Genomic DNA, 23339 nt, shown 5'->3' with positions numbered 1-23339 from the left:
TTTACAAACTGGCCTCACCCAGGTGAAGACCTTCATGAATTAACCCAGCCAGAGATTTTCGAGTATCTCAAACCTGTGTTATTGTTCAAACTTCTGTCTCTGCTCTCAGTTGCTCATATGCACCTAGAGTATGCTGTGTCCTGGGCAGTGGTCCTAGACATCCTAGACAGAGGCCAGTGCCACAGAGGTCCCCAGAAAAACAAGAATGTGTAGTCCAGGACTTTTCTTCCTTCCCCAGGAAGAAGTTGGGATCTGTGTGTTTTTTCCACCAGAAAACTTTGCACTGAGTCAAGGGGTGTGGCTGTGACATGAGCTAGCTTGCTAGTTCAACTTCAGTCTGTTCTCAGAGGTCCCCAGGTGATTAGCACTGCCATGTTCCATTCACACTCTAAGACAGGTGACACAGAAACCAATGCATCAAACAGCCCCAGAAATATTAGAATATTGGACAAATGTTCTAGTCCTTTCTTTTTCTCCAAGGGAGAAGCTGGGACCTGGGGTTTCCTCCCAAATGGCACTGTGTCAGGAGTATGGCTTGTGAAGAGAGTCCTAAAATTCCTACTGGCTTTGATGTGGTTGGTTTTGCTCTTGACCAGGATGTAAGAGCCTCTCAACTAGTTTCTGATTTCTCACAAAGGGCACTGTTCTAGGTACTGTTGTTGAATCAGTATGCCTGTTGGGGTAAGACAGCTCCAGGACTTTTTATTCCAGCATCTTCCTGGTATCACTGTAATAAATTCATTTCTTATAACAACTCTATGAAGTGCAAATGATCATTTTGTCTGGTTTACACATGAAGAGCAAAGAAATTAAGAAAATGCAGAGTAAATTCTGTTAAGATGGGAGAAATGTGATTAAATGTAAATGCACATGAGAAAAAGCCAGTAGAGAAAAAGATATTGAATCTAGTGGGAAGGTTTAAAGCATAATGAAGGTGGATTTGTATTAGTGATAATGATGCCATTTTGTTGTTGTTCTAAAAAGAGGTAAGGAAAAGGGTATGTAGGGAAGTGGAGAGGATTGGAGGTCTGGAGTTGGGAAGTGAAGCCATTTCTTGTCCAATAGTTTCAATTAATTGTGTAAGGTAGCATCTGACTGAAGAGGGAGATAGAAATTTGAGGACAATGGTATTGGAATTAGCTACTGTAAAGACAGAGCAGGCTACTGGGCAGCACTGAGAGCTTAAGTAAGTCTAGGGCCACTACATTTACAGAGGAACCAGTCTGTAGAGTTCTCTGCTTTCTCTAACAGTACTAAGAAGCTTGAGTAGAAGTATACAGACATTGAATAATTAGATTTAGTATTTGAAGCATAGAGTTGTGAAAAAAACAATGTGGCAAGAGAGTTAAAGATATGAAAAAGTGACTAAAGCAGTGAGTCACATACTCTAGTTTATACAAGTAAGCAATGAGAACAAAAGTCCTTATAAATAGGAAAAAAATTAAAGATCATATATAATGTTATTTTGATCATTACAATACTTGATAATGAGGATAAATGTTGCTAGCTAAGGTATTTATTATATTTCCTTTGTAATTATTCTAGAGTGCACTCTTTCACTTATCAAGCAAATGCAGTTTGATGTAAAACAGTATAGCATGTTATGCCAGCAGCAGGCTCATACATATCATGATCACTGGGTCTCTTGATGGCATCATTTTCTCTTGTGATTAATTTAGTCTCATGTTGTTTTGTAGAGACTTGTACAGGCTGTACAGACTTGTAGCCTAAGAGCAATAGACGATACCTTATGGCCCAGGTGTATAGTAGGCTATATCCTCAATGTCTGTGTAAGCACACTCTATGATGTTCGCACAATGATCAAATTGAGCAATGACACATTTCTCAGAACATATCCCATGTAGTTTATATGTTCATGTTTGACCCGACGAATTCTGTCAGCAAAAAAGAAGAAAAGTGAAATCTCTGCTCTCCTGTATATCTTTTCATAAATAAGTTAAAAACACACTAACACAGGAGCTAGCAGCCATCAGAGTTTTGTGTAAAGCTGCTGTTGATGTTCTATGGAAAGGATGACAGGTGAATAGTACTGAGATGGGGATTTTAGACCCAGCTTGGCGATTTTATGGGAGACTCTTAGCAGTTATTTAATTTCTATCTAGGTGTTAAATTGTGAAAAGATTGTGTTTAGGAAGTGTAATTTTCCTGGCTCTTGATTCATCTATAATTCTTGATCTATAAAACTACATAGCTATTATTAATTGGCTTTTTACTTTGTTATCAGTTTTTTTAATTTGGTATATCATTTAATTTTCACAGAAGCCTGAGAAGTATGTTTTATTTTCTTTGTTTTATTGGTAAGTAAACTGGCAAAGAAACTTAGTAATTCTATAACTAGACAGAAAAGAAAGGTAACTCTGATGCTATTATTTTTATATATGTTAAATATACATATTCATGTATAGTTTCTCTATGGCTGTTTAGGATATTTATCATGAAGAGATGGAGAGAAATGGACAAATAATGAGGCATACAGGATACATGGCCTACTTGTAGTATTTGTATACAGTAGATTATGTAAATCTATGGCATAGCTTAATCTCTCAGGTGGTTAAGATGCCAAGCTAGTGATATACCATGCTAATGAGAAGGCTATGGCTTTTACCTACTTTTAGGATAATAAATTCTGTTCTCTACTATAGCCACATTCTTTACCATTAGGTGGATGGTGCAAAAGTCCATGAAATATGACTATTTTATCATATTGGTACAAATGAATTCTATTTATCTGTAGCTATGCCTCTACTGTGAGTTTAAAGCATAGCACACTGTAGTTTAGGGTAAGCACAGAGCAGTTTGTTAGGGTTTGCAGTGACTCAGTTTGTATTTATGGAATACAATCTCTCTATATATAAAAAGCCACTGTCCCTGACGACCGTGACGACCAAATGACTGGTCACCATGAGCATCTCTCAGTCCCTCCCCCATCTCCCCCCAGGCCCACAGTCTCTGATTGCAGCATGGTGAAAGGGAAACCACCATGAACAGAGCAGGGGGGTGGGACTGGCGAGCGGGCAGGACGGTCGACCTCTTGATCCCTCCCCCAGCCCTCAGGCTCCAATCGCAGCTTGGTGAATGGGGAAACATGGCGAACCCAGGTGAGTAGCAGCAGGGCAGGGAGAGGGTGGAACCGTGACCTCTTGGTCCCTCCCTCTGGCCCACAGGATCCAGGGAACTGGAGCCAGGCTGCGATCGGGGAACCATGGCGAACCAATGGGTGGCGGCGGGGACTGGCGAGTGGGCAGAAGATGGCTTAGGGACCCTAACTGCGCATGATTTCATGCATGCTGGGCCTCTAGTCTATATATATAAAAGGCTAATATGCAAAGTGTCCCCTCGGGAGTTCGACCGGGAGACCGGGAATTTGATGGCTCGCTATGACATGTGCTGACCATCAGGGGGGTGGCACAGAATGAAGGAAGGCCCTGGCCGGCAGCCAGAAGGCCCCAATTGGCCCTGATCGCTGGCCAGGCCTAGGGACCTTACCCATGCACGAATTTCTTGCACTAGGCCTCTAGTGTTTTAAATTGATTTCCATTCAAGTAAAGCACAGAATAAGCCTGAATGCTATATTATTTTGATAGAGGACAAAAGCAGATATTGCACAACTTACTAGCAGACAATATTGGCCATTATTTTGTTATAAAGATGGAGTGAAAGGGCTGTTAAGATTTATTCACAATCTTTACACATTAAACATTTCCATTATTTATTAGAACATTTTTAAGTAAAATAAAATCCCATAAAAAAAACCAAGAGGCACAAAAAGCCCATTAATCATTTTATATAAGGAGTAGATAACAGCATAGTCTATTTCAATTATGGGGAAACAGAGGTTCATATTTGCTTTTCAGAGGTTCGAATTTGCTTTTATTGTCTTGCATTGATATCTGCATTCCACTGGCATTTCTAACCCATACAGTAAATAAAACCAGAATATGGCTCAAGCATTTTGCTTGGCCTTTGTTTTTGTTTTTTACATCCAGATCATATGGACCTTATAGCAATAGTTATTAAACCATTATAACTAATTATGGAGCAGTATTTACCTTCTTCACATATATGGATTTTTCTTAAATAGACTCTTAGAATTTACATTTTGCAAATTTTGTGACCTCTTGGAATTCTCTAATATTGGTATGTCAAATTTGATTGCAAAAACAATCATATCAAATATTTTAAATCTTAACAGCAGCCAGAGTGAAATGTCATTTTGGCTTAATATGTGAAATCAGCTCAAGGGGACAAAAAGGAAGGTTTTGACCTGAAAGAATGTTTGGGAAAGATAAAACTGACAAAAAATTCCTAATATTTAAAATACATTTAAAACTTTTTATGGGTTCAGAGTTTCTTTGCACTACTCAGGCACTTGGCAATATGTATTTTTAGCAAAAGGCCAGAAAGTGAATTTCCTATGATCTATTTTCAGTTGAAACCATGAAAAGCTGAATGGTATCAGAGAGAGTGAAGTTTGTAAAAGGCTAGCATCCCTGCTTTAGGAAAAGCTTGGGAAACAAACTGTGTGTTGGAGGGTATTTCAGAAAAAGCAGAACATTAGAACAAGGGCAAGTGTTTCATAAAATAATTGGTGAGTCACAAATATTCCAGAGAAGGAGGGTGAAAGAGGAAATTAATGTGTAATTGACATCCCTTTACATATTGAACCTTAGTTAAATCTAAGGGTAATTTTATAAAATAGATGTTATTATGTCTACTTAACCAATTTTGAAAATGAGATTCAAAGAGGATAACTCATCTGATGGATACAACTGATAAATGAAACTACCAATCAATAAGATAAAAATATGTAGTTAGCAACCATTTTTCTAATACCTTTCCAATTCTATAGAGGAGATAACTATTTATTAACTCAAATTTTAAAAAATTAAACTGCCAATAAGTGAAGGAAGACCTTGTCATCACTCGGGTTCTGATTGACTTGTTCACTAAATTAGGGTTTAGTACCCATGCTACTTTATCCTTAATTACTCTCAATCATCACATCCAAAATACCTCTGATTGTAAGGCACACATTATTGTAAAGATCAATAAGAAAGAAAACATTGCTGATTTAGCAATGACACACAATCATTGTAATATATACCTGGATTTCATAGATTTTAATGTTTTAAAAAATGTGTGCTTTGGGAGTATTCTATCTATGCTTTTTCTCAAAGGAATGGAATTACATCCAAGTGGGGGCAGGAAGATGTTCTCCTATGCGTCTGTGTGGAAAACTGATGTGTGTCTTGTTTCAGAAATGTCCAGAAGGCTACATTTCTCTGTAGGGATGTATAAAACAAGTGACCTGATTTCATAATGTACCTTCCTTAGAGAAAATGGCCATAAATAAGACATTCTAAAAGTTGTGACCAGATTGATTTGATTCTCAAAAGAAAAGAAAAGTAGAAAATAGAAATGACCAAAAGAACGTATCATTTGCCTTTTGTGATATAAAGCAGCTGCTGACACATGTCCCCATTGAATATTACTTTTGTATCCGTGGGCTATCAGCTAAAATTATTTTTCAAACTAAAAATATTATCATCAAGATCTGACATGGAATCTATTCTGCATCATATAGCTACCAACAAAAACATTGACAGGAACAGTGGATAGGTGCTGTTATATTACATTGCAAATAAAAACAGAATAAAAAAACCCAGGGTAGCAGATGTTTAGTTTATATTTTAACATTTTCTCTCTTAAGATATTCTTTCTGGGGGGGAGGGGGGTTTAACCATTAATCCACACGCATTTCAGTTATATAGGGAATACATTAAATTTAATTGCAGCAAATCTCACCACGTACATGTGACTCTACCATTAAAAATCAAGCACACAGCCAGGGACAATGAATACAAAAAATATCAAATAAAAATGAATGAAACCCTCTAATTCACTGTCATAGGAAATAGAAAATGCTTAGATAAAAGGAATAATTACAAAATGATTTACCTAAGCCTGCACGAGCTATAAGACTATTTAGAACCATTTTTATTTTATACATTGTGCATGCAGATGCATTTTATTTAATTGCATATTTAAAAATACATATATATTTTATTTATTTGCAGATTTGAATCTTCTATACGATTTAAAACATAGAAGTGAAGAATATGATGTTGCAATGTTTTAACGTCACAGCAATTGTTTACAATAAATATTATTATTATTATTATTATTTAATTTCTTTATTGATTAAGGTGTCACATATTTGTCCTCATCCCCCCATTCCCATCCCATACCCCTCCCCACGGATGCCCCAACCCCCTGTTGACCTTAACCATTGGTTAGGCTCGTATGCATGCACACAAGTCCTTTGGTTGATCTCTCCCCCCTCCCCCCACCCTCCCCTACCCTCCCTCTGAGGCCCGATAGTCCAATCGATGCCTCCTTGTTTCTGGTTCTGTTCTTGTTCATCAGTCTATGTTGTTCATCATTTCCCCTAGATGAGCGAGATCATGTGTCACTAGAGATATAGTTATAAGAACTGAATGTGAGACGAGCAATAATAGTTATGCTGACAGGCAAATGAATCAGTCTGTAGTGAGTTTCTTTCTGGACCAACAGTTCTTTTGAGACCCAATATCAATGTCCACCTGTTCCTTATGTGTACATTTCGGCACTGACCCCTCAGCTCTGGATGATGGACAAATGGTGGTAATGCAGGTCCGACTCCCTCTGGTTTGGTCTCGGCCAGACCCAGGGGCACGGCTTCACCCAGACTCAGGGGCGCGTGGCCTCACCCGGACCCAGGGGGCGCGTGGCCTCACCTGGACCCAGGTGTGCGCGGCCTCACCCAGACCCGGGACCCAGCCTCACCCGGATCCAGGGGCACACGACCTCACCCGGACCCGGGATCCAGCTTCACCCGGACCCAGGGGCGTGTGGACTCACCCGGACCCAGGGGTGCGTGGCCTCACCCGGACCCAGTACAATAAATATTATTGCAGGGATAAATAAAAGCTAGCAAATGTTACTAGGAAGAGAGAAGCAAAGGAGGTGGTTCTGAAAAACACAATTTAATTAGCAGCCTTTTCCCTGTGATTTCATCCTTTCTCCACCTCATCTCAATGGCACCCGTTTCCAAAGACCAATATGAAATTATGCCTCTTGGTGCTTATTTGATAAGAACATTGGCGTGAAGAAATAAACTTTGCATGTGGTCCTCTGGGCCCTGGGTATCATAGTCATCAGAGATATAAGGGAAAGTTTGCTCTGTATCAAATATTTTTTGGGAAAAAAAGCTTAAATATGTATAGGTAGAACTCATCCTCTGATTTTCAGGATAAATTCTGAATTGGAAAGAATAGGACTTACAGTATAATTGATGGTATTAATTATTCATAGAATATTTTTGACACCAGACCACAGAGTATGATTTCTAAATATGTGACTCCTGAGGTTAAAATCCCTCCCTAAAACCCCAAAGGAAACCACCAACCTAAACGTGTAATTAATAAAAGAAAAACTGTGATTCATCACAGTGACTTTGGTAGGGCAATTCAATCATGCTAGAGTGCATATATCAATTGTAAAAAATGTGATTCTGAAACCTGGACACATAGAAACAGACACTATCAAGGTGAAGCCATCCTCCGAGGTGCAGCCTAGCAGAGCCACTCAGCTTCTAACTTTGCAATCTAAATGCCTATGCACATGTGGCCTCGGGCTTAGAATTCTTTTTAGTATGTTAGTTTGTACCTGCTTCTCCTTGAGCATATATACAAGCCCGCTATGTTGATGATTTAATCAATCAATAAAAGTTCACTTTGTACCAACTAAGTGGGAATAAATTTCAGAGACATTTATGGTGATTAAACAGATGGAAATAAAAAGGAAGAAAGAGTGAAAGATAATTTAAGAGTTTATACTTTGCGTGAATGCCTCAGTGGTCACCTCCAGTAAAAATGTATTATGTAGATGAGGGTGGGTGTGGGAGTTGTATTTGAGTTGGAGTTCTAGAACTACCAGCCTGGACCTTCATCTGTGGAACAAGGGTTTGAAGAATTTCTAGTAGATAAGATTAAGAGATGAAGCTGGAATCAATGACCAAATTAAAAGTCCAAAGGAAGTATTAGGCTGAATGGGACAGGGAGTAATACGAAAACCAGGAATGACTATGGAAAACAGAACGAATAAAATGCGTGTAGCAGAGTCTGATAGAAAGTGGCATTTGAGAAATTCCCCAAACTGGTGGAATATTAGTGGAGTGATCTTTTAAAACACTCTTTTAAAGTGGTTCTCAACCTTTCTAATGCCGCGACCCTTTAATACAGTTCCTCATGTTGTGGTGACTCCCAACCATAAAATTATTTTCGTTGCTACTTCATAACTGTAATTTTGCTACTGTTATGAATCGTAATGTAAATATCTGTGTTTTCTGATGGTCTTGGGCGACCCTGCTAGAGAACCACTGCTGTAGAGCCTAAGGCCATCGGAAAACACAGATATTTACATTACGGTTCATAACAGTAGCAAAATTACAGTTATGAAGTAGCAACGAAAATAATTTTATGGTTGGGAGTCACCACAACATGAGGAACTGTATTAAAGGGTCGCAGCATTAGAAAGGTTGAGAACCACTGTTTTAAAAGGATATCTCTACCCCTAACCGGTTTGGCACAGTGGATAGAGCGTTGGCCTGTGGACTGAAGGGTCCCAGGTTCGATTCCAGTCAAGGGCATGTACCTTGGCTGCGGGCACATCCCCAGTAGGGGGTATGCAGGAGGCAGCTGATCAATGTTTCTCTCTCATTGATGTTTCTAACTATCCTTTACCCTTCCTCTCTGTAAAAAATCAATAAAATATATATTTTAAAAAATAAAATAAAAGGATATCTCTAGTCTTATTTGCAGAAAAAATGAGAGAGAAACTAGTGAAATAGTAATATGCTTTAACTATTCTTGTGGCAGATAGAATAGAGAGACAGGGACTTGAGGCATTTTTAAACGATGGACAGACTGGGACAGAAGGATAGAGAGAGGTCAATGGCTTGCCCACGGTTTGAGGTGGGATACTTGGCTATTGAAGTTCGGAAGAGTGAAGTGTCAAGGAAGACATATATTAGTAATTCATACATGATCATGGTATTCAAATTCAGTTATTGAAATGAAAAATACAACATTTTAAAATACATTAAACACTAGTGGCATACATATCACAATGCTTGTTACCTAAATTTCCAACTTAGTGTCAACTCATTTTAAGAATTGTATCTGAAAACATCAACATTCTAAACACATTTTTAGTGGACAAGAGTTGATGCTGCCCTAGCTCAAACAATACCACAATAACAAGAATAAACATATGATATTTCATAGTACAATGAATCAGTGAGACGCATACCACTTTCAACAGTCTGTGTACTGTGACAGCTTTAAAAATTAAGTGTTGCCATTAAGCCTATTAGCCAGAATGAGACCTCAAATAAACAGGCTCCAACATGTTCGCTGTTACATAAATAAACTTTAAAAGCTATAAAATTTTTATTCAATCACCTTTACAAGAGACAGTCACTTGCACAAAATTTAAACTTTTAGTAGAAAAAATCTGGGGGAATTTGTGAGTGATTGATTACATAAAACATAGAAACCCAAGACTGGAAGTGCTCAAGATAAGGAAACTAAAGTCAGAAGGATAAATAATTTGCCTAAATTTATTCTTGTTTGTAATCCATTGAGAAACCATGTCAGAGATGTGGCTAGAATTTGAGTGAAACATGGAAATCATCCAGTCCTAGACAGAAGTTCAGCTTTAAGCATACTGAAACATTTGACAATTTTTTGGTTAAAATTTCTTCTACTTTTGCTCCACCAAAGGCTCACTCAAGTAGCAAGGTTATGTATGTGGTGATGTCTTTGTGTATGTGTGTGAGGTATATAAGAAATTCCCGATAGATATACTGCTTCCTTATATCCTCTTTATGAATGTTAGCAGCCAATCAATTTCTGATCCACAAGCAAAACCCAATGGAAGAGGTTATCCTATGAAAACTCCATGGATATTCACCCAAAACAAAGCTTTTGGATGAGTCTAAAGTGATCCAAGTAAAAATCTCAGTCACTTTTATCTTTTGCCCTCAGTGGCTTTCCCTGCATATTAGCATTCTTAATTTTCGATCATTGAAATACTCAAGTGCACCCAAAATTATTTTTGCTTTGGTAAAGTGGCAATTACTCTTAGCAAATGAAAAGTGGTATGGTAAGGTGAGAAGCGTGTTCATTTTAGAATCAGGAGACCTGGTTCTGCTTCTACAGGTTGCTAGCTATGAGGCCTTTTTCATGAATGCGGTTTTCCTGATGAGGCACATTAAATGGTCATAAGACAGCCCTGGAAATGTTAGACATATGATGTTAACTGTGACTTCAAATGTAAGCAATTAATGTGAATTATTGGTTCTGTTTCTCTAGAACTGGACAACACCTCTGAATGCAAAAGCAAATAAGTAAATAAAACACTCCCTTCCATAGTTCGCACTACAGAAGAATGTTGAAAATAGTAAGAACATCAGATGAAGAAGCATCAAATCCTTAGCCCAACCAGCAAGACCACATGTCTGTCTAGCCCTTTGCTGTAGAGTCTCGGCTTCCCATCAGCAAATTGATTTTGGGCTATGTGAACTTTAAGGTTCCTTCAGCACCCATCTCCTCCGGGTACCACCTAAAATGAGGATATATCCTTGGTTTCAAAAATACTGAAGCATCCAATAGCTCACAAGGGTAATTTTCTCAACTCTGTAATATACTGCTTTCCTGTGATAGCTAAACATTTATTGATTCCTAGACCCAGTGACTAACTCCTACCCTCATATCTTCTATCAATCTAACACTTAAGTAATTTGATTTTGGTTTGACTGACAAGTATCACACAACTCTATTTTTAATTCCTACAGCCCTTAGTGACCGGCAGTTTACAGTGGTATTAATAAATCATCAATCTGTAACTAAAGAGCAGGTTCTTTCGGGAACGTTTGCCAGTTGCAGACTGTGGGAAATCTCCGAGGAATATTTGTCATTCTCACAGTTACAGTGGGACACAAGAGCAGCCATTTGAGACAGCTTGGCTGAGGACTGAGGAAAAGAAAACATAAACTACAGCAAAAAATAAAAAATGACTTTATGAATTGATAACTGGTACTTTCTCACTTGCAGTAAATATATAAAAAAAGAAGAAGAAATTGCTTAATGTCTGGGTTCCCAAATAGGCATTTGATGGAGGGCAACAAAAGATGGTTTGTAAATGCTATCTGAAAGAGAGATAAGAAGAAACTGAAAGGGCAGGAAATTGAATGAGTTCTTCCCTCCCACCTCACCACCAGGTTTCAGATGAGTCTGGAAAGGTCATTCACATAATTATTACAGTAACTAGTTCAAGGCCTTTTGAGCACAGCTGATCTGATTGTGTGTTAATGGCTGCAAAAGCAAGATAAGGAACATGTAAAGTAAAAAAAAAAAATAAAAAAAATTCTGCCTGTAACACTATTAGCTTGCAGGATTGTCGTAGTAGATAAACCGATGTTGCTTCAAAGTTTATAGCTTTTTAAAAATTTCAGAATAATCCTAAGTTTGCCCTTGTGCATGGAGTCATTTAAGCATCAGTGACCAAATTTTACTTCTTTGTTGTTGGTGGCTATGTGACATATCTAGTGATCTTTCTGGGGGTCTTCAAAAGGTCACATCATGAAATGAAACCTGTCAGAAATCTGTAGCTAATGTAATGTGATCAGAATTTTCAGGGCCAAGACATCTGAAAGGCATCTAAAGACTTCTGTCTGACAAAACCAAGGCAATAACACACCACCTGTTACAGAAGACTGACCATATTTCTCAGGCTTGAATTCAATTTCATAAATATAGTCAGCACCTGCTGCACATAAAAATAATCTAGTGATCCAAAAATATATCACAACTAGGGATCCGGTGCATAAATTTGTGCATGGGTGGGGTCCAGCCAGCCTGCCCCAATCAGAGCCGATCGAGGGCGGGGCCAGCTGTGGGGAGGGGCTTCTGGCGGTTGGCTGGCCGGCCCCACCCCCTGGTCGAACTCCTGGTTGAACTCCTGGTCGAACTCCCAGTCAAGGGGACAATTTGCATATTAGCCTTTTATTATATAGGATAATGAAGACAGATATACACAATAGCCCAATGGGTCCGGCTAAACAGTAAAATATGGGTGGGTTGTCATCAGTTCTAAAGGTAAGAGATTGAATCTTAAGTAAAGCAGGGACTATTGAACAGAGGGGTGGCATTTGACCTAAGCCTTGAAGACTGAAATAGGATTGTGAGGGCAGGATACAGTAAGTCCTCACTTAACATTGTGGATAGGTTCTTGGAAATGGCAAGTTTAAGCGAAAGGACTACAACGAAACCCATTTTACCGCAGGCTAATTGATATCAGCAAGAGTTAAGTTCCAACCACATACTCTGGTCACAAAAACATCACCACACTTCAAATTAAAGAACACTTCTGCTATCCAACATTGAAGTAAATGCGAGCTATACATACATTTAAGGAAGATTAATAAAAACAAGTAAGATAATTATTTTCCAACCCACTTATTCCAGTTTAGGGCTGCTGGTGGGAGCCCATCCCAGCAGCTCTGGGCACAAGGTGGGAACCCACGCTGGGCAGGACGCCCTTCCATCGCAGGGCGTACTCACACCCACCCACACTCAGACTGGGACAATGGAGATGCCGAAGTCATCTCAGGAGCACATCTTTGGGTGCCGGAGGAAACCTGAGTCCCAGGAGAAACCCACGTAAGCATGGGAAGAACGTCCAGACTTCATACAGACAGTGGCTTAAACTGGAAATTGATTTTTTTTTTTCCTCATGAACATTGTAACAAAACGATGTTGAATGAAACGTTATTTACGGATCTGCCAAGAGGGGGCGCTAGAGGGAGAACTCAAAGCTAGAGGAAAGGACACACTGCTTCCTGTCTGCTGCTTGTTGCTGGAGATTCACGTTCATTGCACTTGAGCAACAAGTCCTTCCTGAAGCAGCAAAGGGATCTAGTTGGTTTTTCCAACATTTGTAGGACCAGCTTCATTTTGTCTCACCTCTGAAACCCAGCTGTCTGGTGCCTGCTCCCCTGATGTCTGGGTCCCAAGAGGGGTACCTCTGAGTTTCTAATTCTTAATAATTACAACTCTTCTACTTTTCATCTCAGCCCTAGAGATGGTAGCTCTTCCTGCAGTTACTAACTCTCCACACGTGAAAGTTATCATTGTACTCTCTCTACCTCGTTATAGAGACTAGGCTTGAAAACAGCCCAACCAGTTGAACATATCACCAACTTTCAATTACCTACAATATAGAGAGAGCCATTAAACTGAAATATTTATTACGGCCCTAAGGGATTCCATACTTGCATTGTCTTTTGGCCTCTTTTCTCTCATTTCCTTTCAAGAGCACTGTATTCATCCAGTGTTTAAAAGTAGACCTGGAAAATAGCAAAGACACCTCCTCTTCCCTAACTGAAGTCCCTGGGCTGAATGTTCCACTCCCTGCATATGCCACCAACCATTTTTAAATGTTATGTAATAATGTAGTTGGCAAAAAGCAGCTAATTAAGCCGGCCTGACTCTAGCCTTCTACTCTTCATTTGCAGCCTGAGTGGGTAGATGAGCGAGCGGACAGCAAAAAAGAATTTTTTAATTTTCATTTCCATCCCTGACTCAGACCATTTCTCTCCTTTCAGGAAACAGTACATCTGAATTATTAGGAGACAAGTTGATATGATTATATTCATATGGCAGTGTGGGGAAGCACTCCTATTGCCTCTGCTGGCAACCCATTTTTCCTGCAATTGCTTTTTTCATCAAGAACTTCTACATTGTACCTAATCTAATCCTGCTAGTTTAATGCCATACTGTTGGAATTTCACCCTTTTGCATCTTGTTGAAACTGGAGAACAGCTTGTGAGCAATCTCTTGGTAATAACCCTCCATATGTCTAAAACAGCCTTTTCTTTCCAAAGTAATTAATCCCCCTCCTTTTCCTTTAATACTTTGCTTTATTTCTCAAGTCTTTGCACACCTTTGTTTCCCTGTGGGCCCTTTTTAAGCACTTCCCAATTTTCTGAGAAAATTATACCTTTGCAGAATTGACTAATACCAAACATAACATGTCACAGGCACGTCATGCATAAGTTCTGTGCTCAATACTTGATAATTCTGTTTGCAGAGCCATATCAAGGAGTGTAATCCTATATAATAAAAGGCTAATATGCAAATCAACCAAATGGTCGAATGACCAGTCACTTTGATGTGCACTGACCACCAGGGGGCAGAAGCTCAATGCAGGAGCTGCCCCCTGGTGGTCAGTACACTCCCACAGCAGGAACACCGCTCAGCCAGAAGCCCTAAGCAGTGCTCATGGCTGGTGAGCGCAGCGGCGGTGGCAGGAACCTCTCCCGCCTCCGAGGCAGTGCTAAGGATGTCTGTCAGTCAGACATCCCCAGAGGGCTCCTGGACTGCGAGAGGGCGCAGGCCAGGCTGAGGAACCCCCCACCCCAAGTGCATGAATTTTGTGCACCAGGCCTCTAGTTATAGTATATTTTTGTTGTATTCTGCTGTAGCAACCTATAGAGAAACCATTTGATTTTTGCTAAATTGAGATTTAAGTAGAGGCTTCTTTAGAAGAAATCTTGTAACATGTAGCTTTCCTGTTGACTTTTTACCTAACTTCTGATTAGGCAGGTTGGTGAACCTGTGTGATATTAAGAGACAGTAAAATTCAATGACCTAAAATCATTTGGCTTCTGCTATTTTCCTTTAAGAATACAGAAAATGTATCAGCGTCATAATTTTAAATTATTGTGTGCAACTATGGCTGCATCCATTTACATTCTCTAAATTATAAGAAATTTTAGAGACAGATCTCCTAGAAGTAAATGTATTTCTCTAGAGGAGTAAAAATGTTTGAGAGCAGTAGAACAGTATTCTAACAGCTTGAAAGTGTGACTCTAGCAATACAAAGACATTTCTGATTGGTCTGAGTCAGAGAAAATTCCAGACGAAGAAAATCTGCCCTTATTGTCATTTAGTCTCCAGTTTATAGTTGGAACAAAAAAGACAGGCAGTAAACCTCTCTAGAAATAAAAGTTGACTATGTAGGACACCTTGATCAGGGTGTGTGCTGCTGCTAATGTGATGACTAAGACCAGCTTTCAATTGCCTCCAATATATATAGAGAGAGCCATTAGACGGAAATACGTACTAGGGCCCTAAGACTGGACTCCAGATGGAGGTGCTACATCCAGAAAATGTATGAAGATAACATGGCATCTCTGAGAACAGGGACTATGGAAATCCAGGGAAGCTAGTACATTGCCTGGCACATAGTTGGTTTTCAAAACCTCCAGATACGTTTCAGTTGTAGGTTCTTTTAAAGATACTTTAGCTCATATGCATTTACAGGATGATCTCTACAAAGTCCACCTCCTGCTTTTTTACTTCTTTGCATAAATGAATGAATGATTTTTCTTTAAGAGCGGAGGTGTACCTAGGAAGGCATTTGATTGGATGAAGGACATGATTAAAAATGGTGATTTCTAGTAGGAAAGCTGAATTGCCCCCATAAGGCTGGTAGGAGGAAAAGGTAGAGACAGCAATAATTTGTGCTTATGACCTCCTCATCTGTCCTTGAAGCCATTATTGCATTATTGCATTAAATACCACTCTCTGTGATATATATTTTTCACTCTGTCCTTCATCCTAGTATTTAAATATGAGGAATTCATTTTTAACCTTATACTACCTCTCAAGTCAAACAAACAAACAAACACTTCCTAAAGGCCAATAGATAGAGAAGTGTGGTTTTTTTTTATTGTTTTATTGGTGTGTTTTGTTGTTGTTGTTGTTGTTAAATATTAAGTATGACTAGAACTTGATAATAAGCTTTGAGAGAAGAGAAGGAGAAAATGTAGGTCTAAAAAAGAGAGATACTGTTAGTGAGGTGAGAGTAGTCAGGAAAAGGCACCGCTAAGAATATAAGTGTAAATCTCTACATATAAAGAGCCAGGATCCGTAATGACCAAGGCTCTACCGAACACTGGAAGTCAGTGCCTGTGCAGCGACCCAGCACTGACTGCCGAAGGGGGCTGTGAATCAGACCAGAGAGAGACCTGCAGAGAGAGTGGCAGGGTCTGATCCCCAGCCTCCGTGGTAGCTGTTGATCTCTTCTGGCTTTGCCAGCAGCTGCACCTCTGTTTCTCTCCCGGCCTCCTCGGGGGCTGCTGATCAGCCCCACCTCTTTGATCAGGCCCAGAGATAGACCCAGAGATGCTGACTGGCATAGAAACTGACCAATCAGAACCAAATCTGGCTGAAGTGCCAGGAGCCAATGGTTGCCTAGGAGGTGGAGCTTTTGACGGTGATTGGCATAGAAACCACCCAATCAGAACCTAATCTGGGTGAAGTGTGAGGAGCCAATGGCTGCCTAGGAGGCAGAGCTTTTGACTCTGACTGGCATAGAAACCGACCTATCAGAACCTAATCTGGTGAACTTCGAAGGCAGAACCTAAGGTGGGGGCTGAGGAGGGGTTTTAAGGGCAACAGCTGTTTTGTATAAGGTGTAAGAAAACGGTTCAATTTTTTCATGACCAATTTGGTAGTATAGTGCATATGGCTGGATATCAGTCCAGATATAGGGATTATGTGTTTTTGTCTGCCAAAAGCACCTCCTCCTGCTGAAAAAGGCTTCCCCCACCCATTTAAGCAATCCTATCCTATATAATCTATCTATACTACTAAAAGGGTAATATGCTAATTAGATTGGGTCAATTGGCCATCCTCCGGATGTCCGACTTCCTTCCAGACAAAGTGATGGTAGTGGAGGCTGAGGCAGAGGCAGTTAGGGGCAATCAGGCTGGCAGGGGAGGGCAGTTAGGGGTGATCAGGCAAGCAGAGGCAGTTGGGGGCGAGATCAGGCTGGCAGGGGAGGCAAGTTAGGGGTGATCAGGCAGGCAGGCAGAGGCAGTTAGGGGTGATCAGGCAGGCAGGCTGGTGAGCAGTTAGAAGCCAGCAGTCCCGTGGTCAGACATCCCCCTAGGAGTCCCCGATTGGAGAGGGTGCAGGCTGGGCTGAGGGAACCCAACCCCCTGCACAAATTTCATGCATCAGGCCCCTAGTTTAAACATAAATAAGAAACAATAAGAGGCCAAGAGATAGAGATGTGCAGAGGAGAGCAGTGTACATTTGTTTGGGAGAATAGGAGTTAGTCAAAATGCTTTATGCATAGAGAATGTATTACTTATTATCTATCATCTGTTAATAACACAGATGGATTCGGTAGCCACAGTATTTCTGAGTTCATTCTTCTCCCACACTCTCTGCCTTGTTGTGTGTACTGCCAACCAACCGCATCCTCTTGGCTTCCAAGCTGGCTCCAGGTGCCTTCAGCCATGAGAGCCATCAGAGGAGATCAGAAGGCATGTAGAAAAGAAGTCAGGATATGAATTTCCCCAACCTTTCCTCAGCTATGATCTCTTCATGACTGCAGTGTCTGCAGCTCCTTCCTGTTGGGGGCCCCTGGCCCCCTCCATATCTTCTGCTGTCCCTGGTTCTGATGGCACTGTCTTCTCCCACTGGCTCATTCTGGGTGAGAATGACTTCCTGCTATCGCTACTCTGCTAATGTCTCAGTTACTTTCCCTGGTCCTCTTAGTCCTGCTCACTGACAGATCTTTAACACATGCCTTCACTAAAATCTTGAACCATCGGAGTTGAGTCCAGTTTCCAGCTGAATACCTGACTGGCACAGATTAAAAAAAAACAAAAAACATGTTTAAAGTGGAGAAACACAAAAGTAAATAATTTAAAACTGTGTTGAGAGCTATGAAGGAAAAATACAACTACTTAGAGAAAAATGGGTGTGAGTTAGACAGTTGTCAATGGTGTCTTTCGAAGGTGATATTTAAGTTGAGGCCAGAGGATAGGGGCCAGCCTGGAAAGAAGAGGGAAGAGTGTTCAAGAGGGAACGGCAAGCGCAGAAGCCGTGGGAGAAGAGCTTGATATGCTCTCCGCCATGATTTGGTTATGAAACTCTACGAGTTGAAACACTCCATGTGTAAAGGCGAGGGGGGAAAATCAGTCTAGGTCCTCATTGATATTTAATGACAAATAATAAAGTTTTTGGACAGACAAAGGCCACCAAAGAATCGTATGCTTGTTCAAGTGGGAAGCAGCTCAGGTGAGCTGTGAGGACTAAGCAGATACTCAGGTATTCATTTGAAATTGCTGTGATCATGTTGGGATGTGGTGATGATCTCCACATGATAATATGCTGTACAGGAGCTAACATATGTAAGGATGTTATTTCTTTGACCTTGTTTACTTTCATCAGAATTGCAGGTTAGTCTTTAGGTAGAGGTATAGTTCCTCATAACATTTTTAAAAGTCATAATTGTGACACTTCACAGAAATGATAGCAAATGAACAACAGTGACCTTGATATGCTGTGTGTCTTCTTTATCCTCGCCCCCTTTTTTTTTAAATCCTCACCTAAGCATATGCTTTTTATTGATTTTTAGAGATAGAGGAAGGAAAGGAGGAAGGAAGGAAGGGAGGGAGAGAGGGAGAAACATTGATCGATTGCCTCCCATATGAGCCCTGACCTAGGGTCAAACCCCAGACCTAAGTATGTGCCCCGACTGGGAATCAAACATGAAACCTTTTGGTGTATGGGATGACATTTCAACCAAGTGAGCCACCTGGCCAGGGCTACCTTCCCTTTTATTTGTTTATTTGGAGTGGTGTGGGGAGAGGGAGTAGCAAAGAAGGAGTGCAGAAGTTGAAGAAAATAAAGTATTAAAATAACATAATTGTTGAATCCTACCTAGAATGAAAGGAACTTTAATGGTCAATTTAAGCATATTTCAATACTTCCAAAAGCAAACACATCTAGCTTATTAAATAAGCCTGCCTGGGGAAATTTCCCATATTGTTTTTTTTTCCCTCTATAAATCCAGTTCTCTAATGTGTTTTACAATATGACCTCCCTTTGTTTGTGGCTTTAGTGGAAATACTAAGCATTTAAGAATTATTTAACTGCAGAATATCCTAAACCTTTGACATCAAACCAAAATATATTATTTTTGTATTTGTGAGAATTAAGCTGCTAACTCTGGACATTTTCAGGCATACTTGACGTGACAACATGGACAAATGGTGAAAAACACACACATGACCTTTAAGGTGATATTTAACCATGTGCATTTAAATGATATCTTTGTGTTTAGAAGACTTCCTCAGATATCTGCCCAAATACCTCTTTGATGAATTTTTAGTTCTTGAAATATATTTCTATTTATAGGTATCATCTTTTACTTAAAAGAATGACCACACAACAATTTATTTTGTTTTCAGTTTATTGTGATGCTGTTTCTACTTAGAATTAAGTAAATTACACAGATGTTATTTTAATTTGCCTTGATATTAGAAAACATAGAGTTTACTATGTTCATGCCCTAAATGTCCTTTTCCTAGCTACATTTCTCATACTTAGTAATATTTTCCTCACTTATTGGCAAAACCTACTTTAAGCACATTTATATAGCATGTTTTATCTCCATGTACTTTGTAGTCACACTGTAAGAGTAGCTCACCACAAGTAAAGTTAAATGATTAGCAACTCTGATAGAGATGCAATTATGCAAATTATAATTATAGAGTTAGAAAGAACCCTGAGGGCTTATCACCCATAAAAAAAGCAAACAACAACACTCTGTTAAAAATAAATCATAATACTCTAATCAAATACAATCAAAATTCCACTCCTGCCTCTATACCCAATACTCATATTGTAAACATCATTGACAAGTAATTATATATCACGGTTAAATCCCTGATATAGAATCCTTAAGTATAGCAGGCATTAAAGTGTGATATGAATCATCTTTCTGATTTGGGGAATCATTACATGTTGTGCATATTGACAGCTGGTGCGATCACATTATCATTATTTCAGGAGATACAGAAGTAAGCAGTTGACTCACTGTAATTATTGTCTTTGTGATTTTTATAGTTGTGGCTTAGTATATCTTATCAAAATCTGGGAGGAGCAGATAGCATCTTATTCTTTTATCTTTTTATTTACATCATTGCTGATAAAATTTCAGAAAAAATACTGAAATTTTAAGACACATTGGCAGAGATGTAAAGCTCCTTTTTTTTATTTATTTAAAGAAGTGTTCTCTATATTAAAATAGCCAAAATGTATACATTGAGGTTCATAGAAACGACTAGAAAGACAATTATAATTGGTTACTTCTTCCCACCAAGGAGCTTCTGGGAAAGTGAAACCTAGCAAAATAAGGGATTCAAAAATAAGATATGTCACGTTCTAATAAACAATTGTGTCTAATTATGGAAGAATATGGACTTACTTGCCGAGGGCGAAGCACTCCAACTTAACAGTTGTTCCCTTAGCAGCCGTAACAGTTAAAGGAAAATGGACCTCAATTTTCGGCTCGTATTCTCCCATCACACCTGGAAAAGAAAGTATAGTCATAAAGCATAAAATGAAAGTCACAATTTCTTTTCGATCCTGGGGATGGTTACGTTGAACAGCACTGTGGTTTGGTTTTTAACGTCTGTTTGATGACTGCTAAATTTTTGAAGCATTAAAAATAAGAAAAATACACTTAAATTCAGTTATTATGACGTCTGGCTTCCCTTAAGGATTGGATTGCATGTATGTTCAGTACTTTTTAAAATAGTAATTATTTAAGTGTAAATTAACACTAATAGGTTAGGTACTAATTACATTCCAAAGGAAATAAATAACTACAAGCATTTCCTATGGTAAATAATTGCTGATTTTTTTAAAAAATGAGTAAAAGTACCAGAACTTTATCATTGCCAAATTAGTGAACACTTACTTATTAGTTAATATATATTTATTGAATATCTATAATATGCAAGCATTTTGCTAGGCATTGTGGGCATTACAGAGATAAATCACCCATGGACTGTGCTCTCAAGTACTAGCAAGTATATTCTTATAGAAAGAAACCACATACAAAGTGCACTCAAGTATGGGAAAAGAGCTATATATCAAAACAAGTGTCATGCAACATAGAAAGTGGAGTGTTGTGAATGAGGTATCCTTACAGTTTTATGTGCATTTGAGGGGATTATAAGAATGGCTGGGATTTGTATAAGTAGGGAAAAGAGAGAAGAGGAAGTAAATGGAACAGTAAGAACAAGAGATATAGAAAACCACCAGAAATAGGAAAATCAGTTTTTTCTAAAATATTGTTACATGGTACAGTCTGGATTTAGCACAGATGCTTCACTGGGGAGCTTATATGTGTGCCTATGGGTGTCTATGTTTATAGGCATCTTTGCATGTATAGGTGTGGGTACATGTAGAACACTGTGTAATTCCTCTGTGTGTGTGTGTGGGGGGGGGGGATGAGAGAGGTGAGGAGAGAAAGAGACCTGGGCAGAGTAAAATAAATGCTATAAGATATACAGGCAAGATGCACTGGACATGTAAAGGGAGAAAAAGTTACCTTCGACAAAGAAAACCTTCATGTGTTAATTACTTCTTTATTATTGATTTGAGATGCATCATGAAGGAAGACTTGGACAACTTTATTTTATTTTTTTATTTTTGCGTGTGTGGACAGCTTTAGATGGAGAAGTGTTTAAGTTCGCTGAGGACAAGAGATTATCTTTGCTAGATTTTTGTAAAGCAATCATAAAGAAAAAAAAATCGGTGATATTTTTATCAAAGAGATTGGGCTTCCGGACTTGGCTATGCTAGATAATCATCTCTGACTGGCCAGTGACCACTGTGTCTCATTTTTCTAAACTCTAAAATGAGGGAACAGAGAGAATTACCATTAATGTAATGTCCTATCCTGTTCTAACGGGCTAACTCCCTCGTGTTCTTCCTAGTCTCATGTTCACTGCGCGCCAAGAGCCTGGTATACAGCAGGTGAACTGAGTGGTTAGCACTGTTACATTACTCAAAACCTCAAAACAGATGGTGAAGCGTCTCCTCTCCCTCTCTCTCTCTCTCTCTCTCTCTCTGTGATGTTTTTCTCTTCTACTTTATTTATACCTGCCCTCACCCACATTTTCTAACTTCCTTTCTTTTATTTCCTCATGCCTTCTTTTTTTCCTATGTCTCCCTGAATATCAGGATTTGGCCTGCTTAGTGATACCTGACTGAGTACACCCAATATTGGGAAGTTTATCTTTAATGCCCTCTTACTTGTGAGCCCTCATATAAAGATTCCCAGGCATCCCATTCAGAGGCTACCTCTGATTGCCCACCTGAAGTAGTCCCTAATGTCAGCTTCTGAGCTCTCCATTCTCTCCCAAAATTGATTCTGTAGTGTTCTTGTTCCTTGTCCACCTGTTAAGCTGATGATTAATAAGACACGATACTTATTAAACTTAAGCTTATTAAATCCAACACCCTTATTTGCATGCGTCCCTATGAGTGCTGGCCGTTGCTGAGAGCTGTAGAGTGCTGTAGAAGGACAGTGAACGTCAGGATGAATTTAGAAGATGATTCTTTATAGTTATTTCTAGTAAGTGTCTAAAGAGGTCTCAGGAGAAAGAGACCTGAATTTCCAAAACTCCAGTAATTTGTTTTTATTTCTTTTTCTATCCTAAGTAAAAATTCCCTTTAGAATTGACTTTTATATCAGTACTTTTTAAAAAACCCTTTTACTAAAGTAGGTCCCAGAATTGCACAACATTTCAGGCCCTTCAAAACCTCCATCCAACTCTGAAAAATCCCAAGATACTACTGATATTTTTTTTGGCTAATAGGAGCCAGACCCAAATATTCTCTCTCTTCTCTTCTAGATAACATTTGTGATTGCAAAGGTGTTCTTTTATTGCTTTAATCCTTAAAAATGATCAAAGGATGGGCACTCCTGGTAGTATCGGGGAAGTGATTTTATCCAAGTTGGGCTTTCTCATGTTCCTTAAGTGATTCCCATATGACCAAAGAGATGGTTAGGCCTCACTTTAGGGCCCAAGAGGTTTGCTACTATCTAAACTAGATATTAAAAATAAAGTTAAAAGGTTTGAATAAAAGGCTTCCGATTATATTACCTGATTTGAGCTGCACTGTAAGAAATAACTGGATCTTTTACATTTTACGCTGATAGTGCTAAAAGGACAGGTGAGAAAGCTCTTTAGGTATGTTTTGCTCTTTAACAATTGATTTAGTGCTCAAGTCCTAAAGATGACAGGTAACATTCCAGAATTAAATTTTGCTTTATGTTTCATGGGATAATTGTGTTATGACTAAAGGTTTTTCTCAGTTTAATTTACCCTCTTTCTT

General features: G+C 39.2%; 1 protein-coding gene across 3 annotated transcripts in view; it reads right to left on the bottom strand.

The window, feature by feature from the left end:
- Positions 1 to 23339, bottom strand: part of CNTN5 (contactin 5) — a gene marked incomplete at both ends in the record, with an annotated part of 647340 nt that overhangs the window by 270307 nt on the left and 353694 nt on the right. For all 3 annotated transcript variants that reach the window (XM_079788975.1, XM_079788976.1, XM_079788977.1), the window contains one exon: positions 20416 to 20518. In XM_079788975.1, coding sequence (XP_079645101.1) covers positions 20416 to 20518 — 103 coding nt within the window. The remainder of the gene's footprint in view (positions 1 to 20415; positions 20519 to 23339) is intronic.

This window comes from Cnephaeus nilssonii (assembly GCF_951640355.1).
Source record: "Cnephaeus nilssonii genome assembly, chromosome: 13".
NCBI lineage: Eukaryota > Metazoa > Chordata > Mammalia > Chiroptera > Vespertilionidae > Cnephaeus > Cnephaeus nilssonii.
Note: the sequence above shows the minus strand (reverse complement) of the source record. Positions and strands in the feature narration are given on the sequence as shown.